The sequence below is a fragment of the Enoplosus armatus genome, chromosome 12, assembly GCF_043641665.1.
Source record: "Enoplosus armatus isolate fEnoArm2 chromosome 12, fEnoArm2.hap1, whole genome shotgun sequence".
In the NCBI taxonomy this organism is placed as follows: Eukaryota; Metazoa; Chordata; class Actinopteri; order Centrarchiformes; family Enoplosidae; genus Enoplosus; species Enoplosus armatus.
In genome coordinates, this window is record NC_092191.1 from 3,249,598 (window position 1) to 3,270,000 (window position 20,403).

The window sequence follows — 20,403 nt, forward strand, 5'->3', positions numbered from 1 at the left end:
AGTCAGGTGGCTCATTTGTTGTATTTAGGCTTCTTGTAGTCTCATCACAAAAGACAGAAAGTTGTATGTTAGTTGTAAATGTTATGGAGACATCCCCCCTTAAATGCTGTTATACTGATGTATATCTTCAATCTTTTATATTTTCAATTAACTTTGGGACTTATTTTATGTAAAACATGATTTCTGCTTTTGGTGCATCTATTGTCACGTCTCTACTTTTGTCTTTTGTCTGTCTAGTATTTCCCACATTTCCCAGAGAGCCTATCAACAAAACTCAGATAATAAAATAGTGTGAAAACGTCTTCAGCAGAGAAAAAGCACCATTAAATGTGCGTCACCTGTTTGTGTGTTATATTTAACTTTAAATCTGTTTTGATAGAATACATCACATTGGCACAAGCATACACATTTAAGAGCGTTCATAGAAACAGTCGCTTTTAACTTCGAAGATCGACCGTTATCAGGAAACAGGTCTCAGATCTGTGAGGACGATAAGGAGACTGGAATGCTCAAATGAGTACAATCATAAATGCCATATTTCCGCCACGTTTTCCACATCGTTTGTTCTTTTAATGGCGTTATCTCATTGCGCCTTCTTCCTCTCCGAGTGTGTGTGTGTTCTTGTAGTATCTTGACCCTGTGACCCTCTCTCCACCGCTGCCCTGACCCCATTAATAAAAACGTCTGTGCCCATGTCTCAGTTTAGCTTCACTCTCGGTTCCCACACTGTCCTCCGTCTGTCTCTGGGGAAGGAAAACTAGACGTCTACTGTAACACACACACACACACACACACACACACACACACACACACACACACACAAACTATGCTACTATTCTTGGAGTTAAATAAGTGTTTGTCCTGAGAAAGTTCTTGCTAATGATCAGTAAATTTCATGGTAATCGGACTGCATGCTACGTTCCAGTGATGTTGTGTTTGGTATTAATGACTTCATTAGAGAAAATGTTCCCATATAGTTGTGACGTTCTGTAAACTGACTCTTTTTTTACTTTCCTTTTAATGGCTGTATGTCGCCCACTTCACTGGCATGCAGATGAACCTGCAGTGTTTTTAAAGTTGTCTGAGATCGATGATCCAACATAGTGATCGTGTTGTCTCCTTTACCAACTGGTTGAAGTTGAATTTGCAAGCAGGAAGTGTTTTGAACAGTCTTGATTATTTGTTGCTCATTGGGTCAACATACAATACTTCATACTGGATGCTCATTTTACTTCTTAATCTTGTCTCTTTTTTTTTTTTTTTACAATGACATGTCATTTTGTATAGTTTTGTTTATCCTAAAAGGTTACTGTCGTTAATGAAAACTTCCTACTCCTCATTATTCTCACTCATAGCTCATGTCGCCGATCACTTCATTAACTGTATCTTGCTATAGATTCTCTGCCTTTCCCATTTCTATGTAATTTATAGATTACTTCAATTAGCTTCTTAGGCTACATTCAGACCAGGCTTGTGCGGTGGTGTGGGAACTCTGGAGCTCCGACGTCGGGTTGCATTTCCCCTCACGGTCACCACTGCCTGTCGAGACTGACTACCTCATTCAAGTGAGTGGGACGACTGGTGTGTTCGCCTCGTTTGGTCTGAATGCAGCCTTACTGTAACTTTTTTACAGCATGTTTCATAAGGTTCATTGATCAAAGCGTCCTAATTTCTGCCTGCAGAGAGAAAACAGATAAAACCACATCTTTAGCTTTAACTCTAAGAGTTTAATATCAGATCTGGGATATTTTTTTGATATCAAATATCTCTTAAATGCCCCTCCTTTCCTGTTTTTGTGAAACCCAAATGCTTTGAACAAGCCGTGTGTGTGTGTGTGTGTGTGTGTGTGTGTGTGTGTGTGTGTGTGTGTGTGTGGCAGTGTGTATTTGTGTCTTTCACAAGTGCTCCCAGCATCATTAATAACAATATTACTTCCTTGTATAGACTTTCGCCTGACCTTTACGTGCATATGTGTGTATGTGTGTGCGCGCGTGTGTATGTGTGTGTGTGTGTGTGTGCGTGTGTGTGCGTGTGTGTGTGTGTGTGTGTGTGTGTGTGTGTGCCCAGCACTCAGTATTGTTCTGCATCCTGTCTTGATAACGGGCACACACACACACACACACACACACACACACACACATTGCTGGTTTACAATAATGAATGATAAACCGTTGACATCGTTCAGACCTGAGGATGTTTTAGTCCGATAATAAACTTTATTTATAACTTACACTATTAATATTCAGATATTGAAGATTTTAATAGGTCAACATGATAAATATGTGAGACATAAATCAAAAGCTGGGGAATTAATTTAGAAACAAAGCCAACCAACAACATTTACAATGTGATATTAGTAGGTCTTTAGTTTGTTTGTTGAATGAATTTGAATATCAGACATCGCAGACGTGCTTCGTTTATAATGACAGCGGCTCTGCCTGTTAATCTGTGATGGTTTTCTATCTTCTTTGAATATTTCTGCATTTAGTTATTTTTTATGACCATTTTAACGTATGTAAAGTGTCTTTGAGTACCCTGAAAAGCACTCTATAAATAAAATGTACAATTATTATTATTGTTATTATTATTATTCATAGGCCTAACACTGTAAAGATGCACTGGAGAAATTAGAGTTTGCTGTCTCCAGTGGTGGAAGAAGTATTCAGATCCTTTACTTAAGTAAAAGTACTAATACCTTTCATTGTGTTTTCAGCTTTGACGATGCATTTTCCAGCTGATCCAAGGGGTGTTTAAATAGTTTATTTCGTTTAACAAGTATGAGAATTTTCTCAGCCTGTAGAGGAACACTTCATCCTTCAGTTTATCACAAACATTCAAATTCAAAATAAATGCTTTTCACTGGACAGAAAGGGTATTAAAAAAACACTATAATCTGAAGAGTAACTAAAACTGTCAGACAAATGTAGTGCAGTACCAAGTACAATGTTTGTCTCTGTGATGTAGTGGAGTAGAAGTATAAAGATGCAGAAAATAGAACCTTATATTTGTACTTACGTATAGTACTTGTAAATGGGTAAATGCACAAATGTTGTATGCAGCACGTTGTGTTAAAGGATCCACCTGCCGGACACATCAAACACTTTACCTGTTTTAGGATGCAGAAGCAGGAAGTCACAGTAGTCCTGAGAAAATCTTGACAAAGTTGGTAAAGTGGCCGCTCTCCTCTTCCTCAGCAGATATTGATGAGGTGCCTTTGAGCAAGGCCTGTCTCCCCTTCCACTGATCTTCAGCGGCCAGCAGCAGAAGACGTTTGTATGAGAGGAGGTCGCACGGGTCCAGATGTCCTCCAGTTGTCTCAGGTATAAACTATCAGCGTATTACTGTCTTCTTCTACTCGCAAATTTGCGTGTTGTTGTCCAACTTAAGCTGCTGGGTCTGAACTTGAGAGTTCAGAGAGACGCAGAGACGAACAGATGAACAAATGTAGATGTAAAAGTTGAGTTGACAGCGAGACAGACGGTCCAGCAGAAGACAGATGAGAACAGTTTGTGTCCAGAAGTCTGAACTGAAATATGTGAGACTGTAGTTTGTACCAGCCTCTCTCTCTCTCTCTCTCTCTCTCTCCCCCAGCCTCTCTCTCTCTCTCTCTCTCTCTCTCTCTCCCCCCAGCCTCTCTCTCTCTCTCTCTCTCTCTCTCTCTCTCTCTCTCCCCCAGCCTCTCTCTCTCTCTCTCTCTCTCTCTCTCTCCCCCCAGCCTCTCTCTCTCTCTCTCTCTCTCTCTCTCTCCCTCCCCCCAGCCTCTCTCTCTCTCTCTCTCTCTCTCTCTCTCCCCCCAGCCTCTCTCTCTCTCTCTCTCTCTCTCTCTCTCTCTCTCCCAGCCTCTCTCTCTCTCTCTCTCTCTCTCTCTCTCCCCCCAGCCTCTCTCTCTCTCTCTCTCTCTCTCTCTCTCTCCCTCCCCCCAGCCTCTCTCTCTCTCTCTCTCTCTCTCTCCCCCCAGCCCCTCTCTCTCTCTCTCTCTCTCTCTCTCTCTCTCTCTCTCTCTCTTTCTCTCTCTCCCTCTCCATCGTCTACATCTGCAGCAGAGGAAGTGGGCCTGGTGCCTCGCTGCCTGCTATTCAACTCTTATGTATGTGCATGTGTGTGTGTTTGTGGTGTCTGGCATCTAAAGGAAGTCAGATATTGTATTAGGACACAATGGCTGCAGGTCCCAGTCCTGCATTCCTCCGTGTCACTCTATTCTTCTCTATATGTCTCTCTTTGTCTCTCCGTTCGGTCGACTGAGAACAAACTTAAGTTTAAAATCCACAAACAACAGTTTATACCTTCCATCTGCACTGTTGTTGCAAAGTTTTTGAATTCATTTTGCCAAAATTTTAAGCCAATTTCCAAAAAGCCAGTAAACCAATCACCAAATAATCATTGCTTCCATCAACTAGTGCTGAATACAGATATTAATACTAATAATAGTGAATAATTTAAAGAGCAGCAACTGTAACTCTCAGTAATTCATCACGTTAATTTTTGCCTTTCACTCAAAGGAATAGTTTGACATTTTTGAAATATGCTTTTTCTTGCCAAGAGTTAGATGAGAAGCTTGATACCACTTTCACATCTGTCTGTTCAGCTGGTTAGCTTAGCTTAGCATAAAGACTGGAAACAGATGGAAACAGCTAGCCTATCAGTAACTCTCAAGCTCACTAGTTACATGTGAAAAACTGAAGTTTAAAAACAACAACTTGTGGTCTTTGGGAGGGGGGGGGGGTCATGTGCCGGACTATTTTATGGCCGGGCACAGTGACCTCCTGGAGTCTCTGGTTGCCTGTCAACTACTCAGAGACAGGTAATGTGGTTTTGTTGTCTCTGGATAGAGCCAGGCTACCTGTTTCTCCTGTTTCAGCTCTTTATACTTAGCTAAGCTAACTGGCTGTAGCTTCATATCTACTGTGCAAACTTGAAAGTGGTGTCAATCTTCTCATCTTACTCTCGACGTATTTCCAAAAATGTTGTACTATTCCTTCAATATGAAATGTTATGTTACTTTCATGAATTTTTGCGTTTGTTTACATGATTGTATGTGAAGTTTCTGCAGCGTCTGTTTTTCTTCTTTGTTTTTGGGTGTATATAGTCTATATACTGCTGAATATAAAAGAAGAAGAAGAAGAAGAGCCTTTTTGTAATCAATACTCCCTCTTTTATTTGTTGTGTGTTCACAGTTTATAACAGAAAATTCAAAACGGGCACACGAGCAGCTTCTGGACTTTCCAAAAAACACAATAGTCAGTTATGATGTGGGAAGCCGGTGAGGGATCACATCCTCCAGCTGGTTGGTCAGGGCCCCTGCAGATAATGTTATTTAGGTATCCCCCTTTCCTTTTGTTGCTTCATTTCATTTCAATTAATTTCACTGTGGCTCAAGTTCAGTTTTATTCTACTCAGGGAACTCAATTATTTGTCAAAACATAAAGAAACAATAAATAAAATAACACAACATGTCATGTAAGTCACAGCAGACTCACGGTGCAGTAACCAGTTCACAAAAGCAGAGAGGGGTTAAATGTTGCGACAGAATTTTACTTGAGGCTTCTTTTTTCAGCATGGAAAATTTGTGGAGGATGCGTCTTTTTTCCACAGAACTTGTGATAGTGTCAAATGGACACTGGTTTCCTCCAGGCACTTATCAGTGTGCGTGTTTTAGTGAAGATCAGAGTTCCCCTCGATTCATCTGAAACAGTGGTTTCACCATGTGATACTAAAAAACATGCTGGCAAACAACAATACATAACCAGAAGCTCTTTAGTTTCCACCAAATACAATACAGACAACTTTATTAATCTCACGAGGGGCAGTTTGTTTGGAGCAGCTTGTGCACAAAAACACAGTGACATACATGATAATGATAAATGATCTGACAGTCTGTCAAATGTACGAAAATGTAGGACATCGACCTGCGTGTCAGTGACAGTGAATTAACAGCGGGTGGTTTATGAATGAAGTGATGCCATTCAGCTTTAAGAAGCATGTCTCAACTTGATCCTCTGCCACGTTTAATTAAAATGATGGTCGTGACTCTCCTCTGGGGTAAACGGGGACGATAAAACTCTAGAAAGCTGCAGATTCTCAGAAAGATAACTTTTTTAATGATTTTTGATTTTGAGGTGACCTTTTCATCAAAGCTGAACTTTTAAACAGGAATATATGCTATGTCCTCAGACACTGCAGCATTGATAAACGAGGCTTTGTTTCGTTCCAAACAGCTTCAGGTGATTCGAGCTCGTGCCCAACATCACAACAAAACTTTGTGTGGAAGTATTTGCCATCCAGAGGTGAATTTGGAAAACCTTGATCCACCAAACGTGTTGCCTTTAATTTTCTTGTTATTTGTTATAAACTTAGTCGGTTGAACTTGCAGATTTTAAAATATTTGACTCACTGAGAATTCAAACCTGCGATATTTGATTTAAAACAAACGCTTCTGGGACATTTTGCTTGACATATTATACAGGAGAAGAAACCAAAATATATCTAAAGCATCAGATTCTGTGTGCTTTGTTTTAGTCTATTCATTTATTTATATTTGCACAGGTAATTAAATTGTGTCATAAATATTCATTAAAAGGTAAAAATATACATTCTCTTATCATATTAATGTATAATAGCATTATTTGACACTGGGTCAAATTGGGTTAATTCAAAGTATATAAATATGTAAAGTATATTTAATTTCATTAATTCTGCTCGCTGCAGATAAAAGAGCCTCAACAGAATAAAACTACTTTATATATTAACATTGCATTTACGGATAAACTGCCACGGAGTCATGGGAGCTAACTGTAAAGTTTATAGGACGTTATTTCAGTTTATGAATGACTACTGAACTGTCATAGTTCATAAACGAATTAAAAGACAGCTTCGCCCTCCGGGAATCATGTTCATAGAATTTTACACTTTCATCATGTAATTGAACTCTTTTTAATGTTGTTTGTGAAGAATATCATGATGCTTTGTGCTGAAACAACAGTCATTTAAGTAATTTATCAAGCAAAAATGTCAAACCTTCTCTGGTTTGAGCTTCTGAGCTGATGATTTGCTGCTTTTATTGTGAAATTAATATCTTAAGAACTTGTGATGGGCATCTTATACAAAAAACAATTCATGAAAAAACAACCAAAACATTAACTGATAGTGAAATGTACAATTTATTTCAGCCCTAGGGCTTTATAAATGATGTTTGAAAGGTTTTTGAGCCTGAAACACATCAGCTGTGTGTGTGTGTGTGTGTGTGTGTGTGTGTGTGTGTGTGTGTTTGCAGGCATGCTTGTTATTGTGGTGAAGTCCTGGACTAATAATGGATCATCTCATCAATGATGTAGAGACATGAAGAGAGTGTGAGCAGACCTTTACTTCATGTCATCAACTCTTGTGATCATCATCATCACATACGTGTGTATCTGTGTGCGTAGGTGTGTGTGTGTGTGTGTGTGTGTGTGTGTGTGTGTGTACGCGTTTAAGTGCGTCTTTGCATGTATCACACCTCTGTTATCATCGTGCATTAAGCTCACAAGAAGAACGATGACATACCATTCCTTAAAAGACACACACGCACACACACACATGATGTGCACACACACTCTGGCTGACCTCTCTGTTTTATTTTTAGGAGGCGCTGCATTGGTGTTCCAGCGCACACCAGGAGGGTGGGCTTATCTGAACCTCAGCACCTCCTCTGACACACAGCTGACAGTCACACCAGAGAGAGAGAGAGACAAAGTGGGGGAAAGTTTGAAGCTGAACGTGACACTGAGGGCAGAGAGAGACTTTCTGCCGGTCAGATGATTATCTCCGTAAAATATGCAGTCCTGTGAATTCACTTTGGGAGTCATCATGGCTGGATTACGAACTGGCAAAGCGGGAACCCAGATCAACAGGATCCCAAAGCCTACGATTCACTGGGTGTCACCTGGTTTTAGTCATTTCGTTAACTGCAAATATGTTGGAAATGTTAGAAATATCTAAGGCGGCTCGTATTGTTACCTGATCACCTGTCCCTGTGTCACATTGTAGTTATGAGACCTTAATGTTTTTGTTCATACTGTGGTTGTGTGGTCCATAAAGTTGTGTTTAATGAAATGTTTAATGATAAATTCATGAGGCCCGGCGGCATTATTCCACCTTAATGCCGGAATGACAACATGGTGACTCTGTCCTCTGCTGGTCACAGTGAGATACTACAACAGAGCGCCAAACCTGCAGGTGGAGGGTTGAAATCAGATTTGTACTTAATATTTGTCTCTTTTCCAGTTATTTAATGCTCTGTATCTCTGTCAGCACGTGTTCTGTCCACATGTCCCAGTAAGTCATGACAGTGAGTCAACATATAGCAGCTAAATGGAATTCAGCCATCATTCATTTTATTACTTTCACCTGCACATGCGTTTCCTACTGTGGCATGTCAAAATATCTTCTGTGGAAAAGGGCACCCTGAATACAACAATCAATTATGGATTAATATGTTAATATATTATTAATATTTTGGTATTTTCCTCCTGTTATTCCATGCAGATCTTGTTTTTAAGTGAGTTGTTGGATGTCTGTGTTATGTGCCACTCAAGAATAAATCAGCTTCTTTCTTTTATCCTTCTGTAGAATAAGCTGTTTTATTATAGTGTGTCTGTGTAGCACAGTCCAAACATGTAGATGTTGCTGTGATAATAACTTCACACCGGCTGTGTAACGTTGTCTGAACATGTCAGCTGGTCGCGTGCCTTTAACTTATCATTCTTCAAAAAGACAGCTCGTGTGTGTGTGTTTGTGTGTGTGTGTCAGAGGCTGCAGAGGGGGGGAGGGATGTATAACTCTGGACAGCTGGTCTCCTTTCTCTCCCAGCATCCCTCCTCCTCCTCTTCCTCCTCCTCCTCCTCCTCTTTCTTTTTGTAACTCAGACGTCGTTTCACTGCAGAGCAAAGCTTCACTGATCGGAGATCTGAACTCATCTGAATCGATCTGAACTGACAATTTGGATATTTGGATATTTAAATGTACCACCTGACTGATTGACTGACTGAGCTGATCAACACTGAGGAGCTGATCAATACTGTGGAGTGACTGTGGAGAGTCCAGCAATCCTGACTGACTGGTTCTTACAGGCTGTTTTAATGCTGACTGGTTGATTACAGAGCAACAGCTTCTGGACAAACTGTTAAGACTGACACGGTACGGACGCTTTAATATTATAATAATAATAATAATACTTATTATTATTATTATTATTATTAGTAGTAGTAGTAGTAGCAGTAAGATTAGCAGTGGTAGTAAATTTAATAATTTTACTATTAAAATTGTAAATTGTAATTTTACCTTTATTGAGATCATTTAATGATTACTTAACAAACAAATCTAATATTTCCTCCTCTCGTCTCTTCTCTTTTCTTCTCCTCTCCTCTCCAGATGTTGACCATCTCTGTGCTCCTGCTGCCGTTGCTCCTCTCCTCTCCTCCCTCCTCCTCCTCCTCTCCTCTGGCCAAGGTAAACTCACAGTGTGAATGAGTTTTATTATTTTAACTAATACCACACTGTGAAAATACTCCACTACAAGTAAAAGTCCTGCATTCAAAACCTTACAGTAAGTAAAAGTATAAAAGTATTATCAACAACATTTACTTAAAGTACTTAGTTACATCCCACCACTGCTGTTATGTCCTGTTGTATTTCTGAGCAGCTCCACTTGCATGAAAACAAGAAGACTGTTAAATGTAAACCAAGACTGAACACATAACAACGAAGTTGGAAAAAAAAAGGAAGTATGGCTGAAAACACAAGCGTGCTTGCAGGTACACTGATGACTGCAGGGTTCAAATATTTCCACAGATGACATTTCCAATTTACTTTCCATTTTTCACTTCTTAAATCTTTCACAAGTAGTCACTCAGAAAAGACTGATGTTGACCTCTGACTGCAGGAAAAAAGAGCTTAATATGGAATATACCCTGGAGTGTGTGTGTGTGTGTGTGTATATACAGTATGTGTGTGTTTGTGTGTGTGTCTTTAGGTGAAGGGCGTACACGATTTAGGAAGGTGTCGGCACGTGGAGGTGAAATTTGAAATATGTTTTGCTCTGAAAACTGTTTTTCTTGCTAATGTTTTTGAAGGAACATAGAAGCTGCACACACACACACACACACACACACACACACACACACACGGTGAGCAGGTCCTCAGGTATGTGTGTGATGATGGCTGTCAGCAGCTCATCTCTAATCTCGGCCCCTCGAGCTGTAATTCTGGTTTTAACACACTCTGCTGTGTCTGCTGTTTCCTCTGCAGCTGTTTTATCACCTCTGAGTCAAAACCTCAAATCAAAAGAGAAACTCTGGTGTTGATTCATTAAATGTTCCTTTCTGTTAAAAGCAAACCAAAATAAAAATGACATTTATGACGCTGAGCTCAAACTATCTTGTCTACATGTAAAAAATAGAAATATGCGCCCTCTGTTTTTATGTGATGCTCAGACAGAGGTTTAGCTTGTCGAGGTTAGCGTTTAGCTCGAAGCACCACTGTGCCTAATTTCATCTTCACGGAGCTGCTAGCTGGAAAAATCAGTGGAAATGTTCATGTGAATAATATCGTTCAACCCTGCTAGTCATACATGACTAAACCTGCACCTAAATATAAACTAAACTGAAAAATAAAAAGTGTACATGTAGGCAGAAAAGTCCTGCTGTAAATGACTTTACATTGAGAGAACTTCGTGTCATGACAGCAGCTCAATGAAACACAAAAATAAAAGAAAGTAGAAAAGAGTAATGAAGCATCAAGTATGTGTTGGAAGTAAAGGATTAATTACATGTTTAGATTTACACTTTACACAAAAAAAAAACCATATCAAAGTAGAGAGAAAGAGCAAAAACACTAAGAAAACGATGAATGAGAAGTGAGAGTGAAGGAGGAAGACTGAAAGCAGAAAGGATTCAAAATGAGGAGGACAAATTGTTTTACAACCAAAACGGGGTCAGACTGCCACTGTGTGTGTGTGTGTGTGTGTGTGTGTGTGTGTGTGTGTGTGTTGCTCCAGTCAGCTGGTTGCTAACAGCAGGTTTGTGGTGTAACAGATGTCAGCCGGAGGTGACAGATGTGTCTATTGTGTGTGTGTGTGTGTGTGTGTGTGTGTGTGTGTGTGTGTGTGTGCTCTTGTACATCTTTGTGTGGAACAATTTAAGTTTTTGACCATGGAAGTGAGGACATTTAGAAAAAATGTAAAAAAAGAATTTATTTTGAAAGTGGTGTCTTCTTCTTCAGTGGGATGTTTAGTGTCAGGTGTGTGTGTGTGTGTGTGTGTGTGTGTGTGTGTTTGCTGACCTGTAAGTACAGAGGAATGTGTGGAGCTTGAATGTAAACATCTGTTTACGAGAATCTGTTTGTTGTATGTTATGTTATGTGTGTTGAAGTGTGGACTGTACACTCAGCTGCCAGTTTATTGGGTACACTTATAGTTAAAACGTCTAATGTTCAGAGGCGTTGATTCAACTGTGTGATCATTTCGGAGTACATAGATTGTTGTAGTATATTATACTGACATGGTATCTCTATTATTTTGTCCTCACCATTTATATCAATGAGGGTAGGCTAAATAACAGAAACTCCTCCTGAAACAGCTGAGAGGGACGGAGTCCAGCACAAAACTAGAAGAAGAAAACCCTCAAAATGAGCTGTACCGCTGTCCAGCTGCCTCAGTGATAATAAGTGTGTGTGTGTTGAGAGAGTCATTGTCATTCAAAACAGCGTGTGTCTCTCCCAGTGGGAGGTCAAAGGTCACCATCTGGAGTGTGAAACACACACACTTTTCTATAAAACAGACTGCTCTGTCTCTGTGTGTCTCAGGATCAGTCTGTGTGTGCCAGGACTTCCTGCGGTGCAGGTCGAGAGTGTGTATCGACTGACAGAGGCGAGCCGGTCTGTCGCTGTTTACAGGTAAAGTTATTTAATACACTTATTCGCTACGTTAGCATTTAGCTTGAAGCACCAACATACCCAAGTACAGCTTCACAGAGCTGCTAGCTGTGGACGTAGTCTCATGTAAGTATATAAATATTCACATAAATAATATTGTTCAAGCCTATTTGCATTTTAATACACAATGGCTAATTTGACTTTCTATCTTATATTTAAAAAAATACATTGCTATTAACATTACTAAACAAATTAATATAAATGAAAAATAAACATTTTGGAAAAATAGAAAGGAAAAAGGCGTTTAGTAGTAGAAGAGAGGATAATAAGGATGAATAATCACTTCTTACTGACTGCTCTCAATTTACTTTCACAGCGGTATACTTAAGAATGTGTCCGATTACTTCTCAGATTACTCTTATTGAAACTCCTCATTGTTTTTCTCTAAAATTCCAATTAAACTTGTATAAAAGTGTATTAGCTTTGGTTGCAGGTGTACAGTATGACACTGCATAGCATAGAAAAAACGTAACTTAATGAGGCAATGAAGGCTCCTGACGCCCAGTATTCATGTTAAATGGTATTTTGACCCATCACCCTGCAGAGGGTATCAGGCTGTGCTGTCAGGAGTCTACTGAGCCCTCTAGTTCTGGTCTGCAGGTAACTTCTGGGAAACTTCTGTTGACTCTTTTCCGCATCTTCTTTTCTCTGCAGCGCTGTGATGTGACGGAGCACTGGGTGTGTGGCAGCAACGGCAGATCCTACAGGAATCACTGCGAGCTGCACAGAGACGCCTGCATCAGCCAGACCAAGATACATGCGGAGCACAGAGGACACTGTCTGGGTCAGTGCACACACACACACACACACACACACACACACACACACACACACACACACACACACATTTAATACACACAGACAGTTAAAGCTGTGTACAGTACGTGAGCTGTAACTGTGTGGTCTGTGTGTTTCTATTTGCAGAGAAACCAACAAAGACAGACGTGAGCCCCAGTAAGTCTGCAGCTTTTGACAGAATTATAAAAGAAATGTAAATAATCTTTTTCCAACACTCATATTCTGAGTTTAACGACTGGAGCCGAGAACGTGCATTGCCGTTTTATTTACGTGAACTATTTCATTTGTTGTTTTTGTGTGTTCCTGTGTTTGCAGTCGTGTGTTTCCTGTCTGATCGTGATTGGCTGAGAGAGAGAGTGATCCAGTGGATTCAAGAGGAGGTGGAATCTGACAACCTGGTCTCAAATGTGTCCTCAACCAATGACCTCCTGCAAACGTACTTCAAGGTCAGAAAGCCTTTCACTTCCTCTCACAGTCATCGCTTTTAATCCCAGTTTGAACTTCATTTCAAATCATGAAAAGTAAAGTAAAGTCGACTGTTCTCCAGCTGTGTGAGATATTTAAAATCCAGCGTGTTTCACTCAACTGCTTGTGTGTTGCAGACGTATGACGACGGGGATTCAGAGCTCGATTCCAAAGAGTTCCTGAGCTTCCTGAAACATAACGAGACGGCCCTCAACCTCACATACTCTAATACTGTGGAGACTAACTTGTTACTGAGGTACACACACACACACACACACACACACACTATGAATTCAGCGTGCTGGTTTAGACGTTTTATATATAAAGCTTGGATTGTATCATTTTCTTTTTATATAACATAATGCAACAAATTTTCACGTCGCCTACCTACAAGTTATATTTTTCAGGAATTCATTCTCATTCTTCATCTATGAAAGTGTTTACAACAAGAAGGTTAACTAATAGTAATATCACAGAATAAAAGTCATGCATTAAAACCTTTATTTAAGCTTAAAGTGCCAAAAGTAAAAGTACTCACCAGGCAGTATGGTGTTTAAGTATTGATGCATTCATTTGTAAATCACTTCAATGTTGCAGCTGGTAAACGTGGGGCTAATTTAATTGATTAATTAATTATGTTGAGATAAGCAACCGCCAAAAGCTCGACAAAGCTTTTTTTTTACCTAATGCTTTTCTCCATGCACATGAACCCTTTCAAAATATATAATATAATGTGCAAAATACTGGCTTGGTTCTTAAAATGGTGTAAAAATGTTTCTTCTCTTTGTCCAAAATGATGCTGAAACAATGGCCCAACTTTTCTGCTTCAAACTAATAAATGTCAGTCAGTTATCAACAACTGCATGCAAATTCTGAACTGCAAATTTAGTTTTAGATATAATTTTCTGAACAAATTTTGTAATTAATCCTTCATCATAGTAATCATTAGTTAGTGTCCAGAATCCTCCACTAACGGCGCTCACTCTGTCTGTCTCTCAGGTCTCTGTGTGTTGATGCTTTGATCGAGCTTTCGGATGAAAACGCAGACTGGAAGCTGAGTTTAACTGAGTTCATCAACTGTCTGACGCCCACCTACCATCCGTATGAGAGAAGTAATGACACACACACACACACACATTGATCCTGACAGCTGACACATATTTATACCAACAATACACAGACATTCAAAATATATAAACCCAGTCTGAATTTGACAAATGCATGTTTTAGAGACACACTTCAGAGAAGTGGAAAACTCATTGCCCAACTCTGCAGTTTGATAGCTGTTTTTCTTCTGCGTCCATTTACTCGTATGTCTTCTTATGTGTGTGCATGCAGAGTGCGCTCTGGAGGATGAAGTGTTCGAGGACGGAGCTGAAACTCAGATGGAGTGTAACAAGTGTGTGTGCGCCTGTGGAAACTGGGTCTGCACCGCTCTGACCTGCACTGGTGGGGACTTTAAGTAGTGTATTGTAATAATGGCCTGTTTGGATAGATAGATTTGGCTTTCATCTTTGTGACGTGATCGTCTGTATTTCAGGAGAGCATCAGGTAGAGGAGGATGTTAAAGACGGAGCGGAAGAAGAAGAAGAAATGACAGAAGAGGAGTGGAGCAGGAGAGTGGCTGAACTCAACGCTTTATAGGTAGACGGTCTGAACTGAACTGCTGTGATGAGGACATATAATCCATTGTTCATCAGTCTCTTTGTATTGTAATGAGATTACTTCACTCAAAGTATTTTCACCACTTCACTTAAAGGCTGTTTTATAAAACGTTGTAAAAAACTAGACCACAATGACACAAACACACAGTTTATTTATTTGTGCAAACGTAACATAAAGGCATTATTACATTTAAACAGAATACACCTTGAATGCACCACCAAGGAGAATTCAGTTTGCGCTTCCAGCGACTTCGGGTAGTAACACAACTTTAGCAATAAATAAATAAATAAAGCTCAGTTAACATTAATTGTGATGGATTACCATCTCGAACGAGTTTAAATCTCTCCAAGTTAATTTTCTTAGTGTTCAGAAATGAATGAAAAACAATATATAAAATATAAATTGTATATGACTCATAGTTAATTTAGTTAATTGTTTAAATCATGCTGAACTATTAGTGTTGTCATTTAGAGCCAAAGTGCTGGCACAGTGTTTCCCCTCAGCTATATTTACTGTAAGCACTACCTGGTGAGTCAATATCCCCTTTTATCTGTTCCAACAGGACACCTTCACCATGGAGACCTGAGGCCACACCCACTGCACCTGTGCCAGCCAATCAGCAGCTGAGATAAGAGGATCTGTTTCTCTACAGTTTGCTTTCTACATTTTCATGGATCATATACTCCAGATGATGTTTTTTTACATATTCAAAGATTGTTGACATATCACTGTTTTCTATGGACACATGTAACTCAACTTGTCTAAACCTTGATTTTATTAATTATTTAAAAAAATAATATTTAAAATTTCAAGCAAAAGCAGCAAAGAAAAATCAAAAAATGATCATTGATTGAGGTTGTCAACTTTGTTTTTAGAGGACAGTCAAACACTCAGGAGGTTGATTCAGGGTTAATTGTTAATGAGATATTATATTTTGTGATGTTAATGCTGATTCTTTTTATACTGTTGCTCTAATAAACACTTTATTGTACAACAAATGAATGAAGACTTTAATAGAAAAGGGAAACTGCTACATGAATTTAATAAGTTTATTCTTGTATTGTTTAACCTGAAGTATATGTGGAAGTATTAAATAATGATTAAATTATAATCAAAAACAATAAAATAATAAATAAATATTTGCAACAAACAATGCAATAAATAAGAGCAGCATAGTCACTGCAGTACAGAGAAGTTACAGTTGGTCAGAGGGTGAAAACAAAGTAAAAAGTCCCAAAACCTGCAAAATATTTTATTTTAAGATGATGTATAACACCATCCAATCATCAATAAGGCCTCCAGACAGGCTCCTCCCCTCTTATGGAAAGACACGCCCCTTCAATATAATTGTTCAGTGCAGCGACCACGTTGCGGTCCTCCCCCGTGGTTTGCAGCGGTTGGTTCGGCCCGTAGTAGAAGCTGCCCGGCTGGAACGGACCACTGTGGCTCAGATGAGGGGGAGGAGGAGGAGGAGGAGGAGAAGACAGGTAGGAGCTGTACGGTGTGTGCTGGGAGGAGTAGGAGAGAGCAGGAAGGTGGTGGTGCATTCTGGGACTTGAAGGAAGGAAGGAAGAAGTCAGAGAGGTCATCTGGCCCAGGAACGACGGCTCATTGGTCCACAGAGAGGAGGAAAAGGATCTGCAATCTGGAGAGAGACAACATCAACAGCTCGTCCACACAAACATCAGAAACACGTTACACTGAGCATGAAAGCTTATTCGTTTGACACAAAATAACTTCCAACTGGTTTTCCAGAGCTTTCAACCGCATTGCAAGGTCTTCCTCAGCAGTTTCTTCACTTTGACATAAATATTGAACTTCTGCCATTACCCATCGTTATGACAACTGGGCAAACTACATCCACTGAAGAAGACGCGATATGCGGTCGAAAGTTGGGACAAAAAGCTAGCAAGTGGACCTTAAGTTTGGATTTTGTTTGTCAAATAACACACGATTAGTTTTTCTATTTTATTTGCTATTTCAGTTGGTTGTAGTACAGTTTTGAGGTACTTTATGAGGTATTTCCAGTTACTTCACACTTCTCAGATGGAAACATAGTATGTTTTACTCCACTACAACTATAGTTATTAAGATTTTTACATTTAAAAATGTAAAGTACTATGATGCATTATTGGTGTATAAGTGTGGATAAAAAATATAGATATGTTAGGCAATATTTAAAAAAAAAACAATGTAAAGGTTGAAACATGCTTTTATGGAGACACTGTACACATGCAGTCCTGTACGTGAACGTTAACACTGACATGATTGTTTGAGCAGGGAAAATATATTCAGTGTTGAGGCGTCACATGTCTGGTTTAAACAACAGACCCCCTCTCATACCTGATGATGCAGTGCAGCTGCTGCTGGAGGACCTGAACACTCCCGACTTCACCTCCTTTTGCCTCTGCCCTGAGAGAGAGAGAGGCAGAGAAGAAGACAGTAATTCTGACTGAAAGCTGGGAAAAAACCATCATACCATTTTTCTCTGAAGTGTACTGACGTCTTGGCAGCCGCTGGCCATCCACAGTCACCTTGATGGCTTTGTGTAAGGTGGCGATCTGAGGGGGCGAGGTCAGCACATTGATGGAAAGTGTGAAACTCTTGCCTGAAAAAAGTAACACACACACATGTACAGGAGAATTATATGGGTTTTAAAAGCATTTAAGTTAACAACAAACCATAGTCACATAGGATTACCTGTTACGTTAACGCAAGTGTTTAAACTCTGATAAAGTTCATTTCAGAGAGCTTTTCATGGTCCATGATTGATAGCTGATTGAACAGGACATGTATTCCTGTCGTATTTCTGTTTATCCTTCTAACTTAAAGATTATTGTCCGAGTTACAACCATAACTCCATCATATTGGAGCGTAGATGACAAGACAAAATGCCTAATTTCTGTGTGAGGGAGGGCATTGAAATTACAAAAGGTGGAAATCAAAGGGGAGGAGGAGGTGAGGATGATAGGCTACTATCTTTCCTTCGCTGTGTTGAATGCAGTGAAGAGTCCCATCACAGGCCTCCGTCAGTCGATGTTTATGTATGTTAATTATTGTATCAGTAGGGTATCTGACTGTCTACCTCTGCCGCTGCGACCTATGAAGCGTAGGTCATTAAAGTGGGCGTAGCCTTGCTTCATGGTTGATGTGGCATTGCGTAGCTCAGCGCTGCTGTTGTCTTCATTGCCCGCCATCACTGTGACAACTACGCCATCTGGCACGTCGTTGCCCAGGGCAACCACCTGGAGGATGGAGAAAGGTTAGGACTGGTCCTAAAAAGGGATTTGTACAGAATCTGAGAAGGCCAAACTCAGGGCAAAATGTCCCTCTGAGATCTGATGACCTTTGACATAATGAACTGAAGACAGTCTTGACCAGACAGACAGGCAGACAGACAGACAGACAGACAGATGGATAGAACTTAGATGATTCCTCACAGTGAAGGCTCTCGGCAGGGTCTTGTTACACCTCCAGTGCTGCGGCAGGCTGCTGCAGAGGAAGTTTGGGCTGTCAGTTTGTACCAAGCCTCTGGGGGGCGCCGTGCTCTGCTGGTTGAGGGACCTCACCTCCTGATTGTCCAGCTGGCGGCTGGAGGGTGCTGGTGGTGCTGGCCGACACTTCACCACAGGATCTGAGAGGAAGCAACAGAGAGACAGAGAGAGTTTTCAACCTTTCTTTTGTCTTTATTTTTTGTTCTGTCCTCTGAAATGTCGGCCATATCAGTCCGTAATGGTTTTTTTTTTGTTATTTTGCTGAAATCAAAATGGTAGACAAAGACTGTAATACACCTGCATTCACAGGCTAAACTAAAGTCTCAGCAAATAGTCTTAACTTGCTACTAAGATCAAGACCTGTTGAGTTGTTGTGTGAACCATCAGTGTTGCAGCCATCTTGGGTACCAATCTTTAGTCAAATAAACCAAGTTTAAGTACATGTTAAAAAGCAGTTTATCTTGATAGACTGGATTGTATAATTCTGTCCAATATGACCTGAATTGTGCTTCTGATTTTTGATATAAATTAAGAAAACACAGAAATTAGTACCTGTCTGAAACCAGAGAGGTAAGAAGTCTAAACACTGGTCTTAAACAATTATATCAAGCTAGCTGAAATATTTAATCTAGTGTTAATATGGATACAAATTGCTAGCCTTCTTCTTGTTAGCTAATTTGGTCAAATTAGCTGTAGCTAATTATTGTTCCCCTTCTTCACCACTAGCTGTAGCGGCTAAATTCAATGTATTTTACAAATTACTTAGTTATGGGATGCTATCTGTCGTTATCCCTCTTCCACTCGCTAAAAAAAAAAAAATCAAAGTCTGTCAAAAATGACGGGTGAGAGGACGTTTTGAACAGAGCGTGTACAAAACTACAACTACCAAGCAACCCCGCACTTCCCGAGTCGATTTTACGTCATCTAATCGCGCCGATAATCAACCAAAACGAAAAGTGCAAACAGTGTTTTTCTTGAACGACTTCGGTGAGAATTTTAAATGATTTTGGACTCTTTTCTTTCTCTCCGTCTTCCTGGTTCTCTCCTCCTCCTCCTCCTCCTCCTGTCCCTCTTTTTTCTTTTAACTCTTCTGCATTTATTCACCGCAGTGTTTGAATAGGAGGGAACTGCGCTGTATTATCATTCAGATTTTACTGCCGGAGGGGAAGTTACTGCGGTCACACCACCTGTCCCCTCTGTAGATATATATATATATATATATATATATATATGTGTGTGTGTGTGTGTGTGTGTGTGTGTGTGTGTGTGTGTGTGTGTGTGTAATTTGTGTTTGGACGGTGTGTTGATTTGCCTCAACCCTGTTCTGCTATCTTGTTATTTTAGGCTCTTGGCTCAGCTTCTGTTTTGTCCCACACAGCTGACTAGTTTTGTTTTGGTTAAATGATCCCAAAATACCAAAGTGCACATCACAGACTACATTCAGAACAGTGTTGTCTTTTGTTGACATTGACTTCTGTATCTCTAAAACAGTCTCCACAAAAACTAAACATTATAACCGTCATGAAGTTAGGATTTGTTACAGGACTGTTGTATTAGACTGCATTAGTTTTAGCTAGGTGGAACTAATAAACTAATAAATATATCTTCGCCGTTACCTAGTATGTGTATTGGTTCGTTTGGAACTGTATTATCCACATTGTGGAAAGTTAATGTGTCGATGAGAACTAGATAATGATGCAGCATCATTGTTGAAGGTTTACAAGCTAGCTGTTTATTATCAGGCGTGCTGCTGGGAGGAAAGTGACTCCCAGAGGTCAAATATTGACCTTGACATTATACAACGTAGTGATATACAAAACATATTATCTGGTTAGATTCACAAAAATGAGTCTGGAAATGCGTGTGTGTGATGGTGAGCTAAAATGCTTCTTCAGTTAATTTAACGCAGCTCTACTTCTTTGTTTTGTTCATGTCTTCAGGTGGGTGTGGTTATGAGCAGTCCCATGGCTGCCTCCACCGCCTCCTCTTCTAAAGACCGTCCAGTTTCCAGGACCAG

General features: G+C 39.9%; 3 protein-coding genes across 3 annotated transcripts in view; 2 read left to right on the plus strand and 1 right to left on the minus strand.

The window, feature by feature from the left end:
- Window positions 1-9,405: 9,405 nt before the first annotated feature.
- Window positions 9,406-14,871, plus strand: LOC139294380 (follistatin-related protein 1-like). Its single transcript, XM_070916253.1, has 9 exons — window positions 9,406-9,483; window positions 11,836-11,925; window positions 12,619-12,748; window positions 12,889-12,918; window positions 13,078-13,208; window positions 13,365-13,483; window positions 14,227-14,339; window positions 14,566-14,676; window positions 14,768-14,871. Exons 1-9 carry the CDS (start codon window positions 9,406-9,408, stop codon window positions 14,869-14,871), a joined length of 906 nt encoding a protein of 301 aa, XP_070772354.1.
- A 1,307-nt stretch (window positions 14,872-16,178) lies between these two features.
- Window positions 16,179-20,403, minus strand: part of runx2a (RUNX family transcription factor 2a) — a 4,343-nt gene continuing 118 nt past the window's right edge. The window contains exons 2-6 of the mRNA XM_070915978.1: window positions 18,333-18,526; window positions 17,978-18,137; window positions 17,396-17,500; window positions 17,236-17,304; window positions 16,179-16,537 (exon numbers count right to left, since the gene is read on the minus strand). Coding sequence (XP_070772079.1) covers window positions 16,179-16,537; window positions 17,236-17,304; window positions 17,396-17,500; window positions 17,978-18,137; window positions 18,333-18,526 — 887 coding nt within the window. The remainder of the gene's footprint in view (window positions 16,538-17,235; window positions 17,305-17,395; window positions 17,501-17,977; window positions 18,138-18,332; window positions 18,527-20,403) is intronic.
- The window catches only part of supt3h (SPT3 homolog, SAGA and STAGA complex component), a 9,259-nt gene continuing 8,182 nt past the window's right edge, over window positions 19,327-20,403 (plus strand). The window contains exons 1-2 of the mRNA XM_070915976.1: window positions 19,327-19,373; window positions 20,327-20,403. The exon at window positions 20,327-20,403 is cut by the window's right edge and continues 27 nt beyond it. Of these exons, the coding sequence (XP_070772077.1) occupies window positions 20,339-20,403 (65 nt within the window). The 5' untranslated portion in view covers window positions 19,327-19,373; window positions 20,327-20,338. The remainder of the gene's footprint in view (window positions 19,374-20,326) is intronic.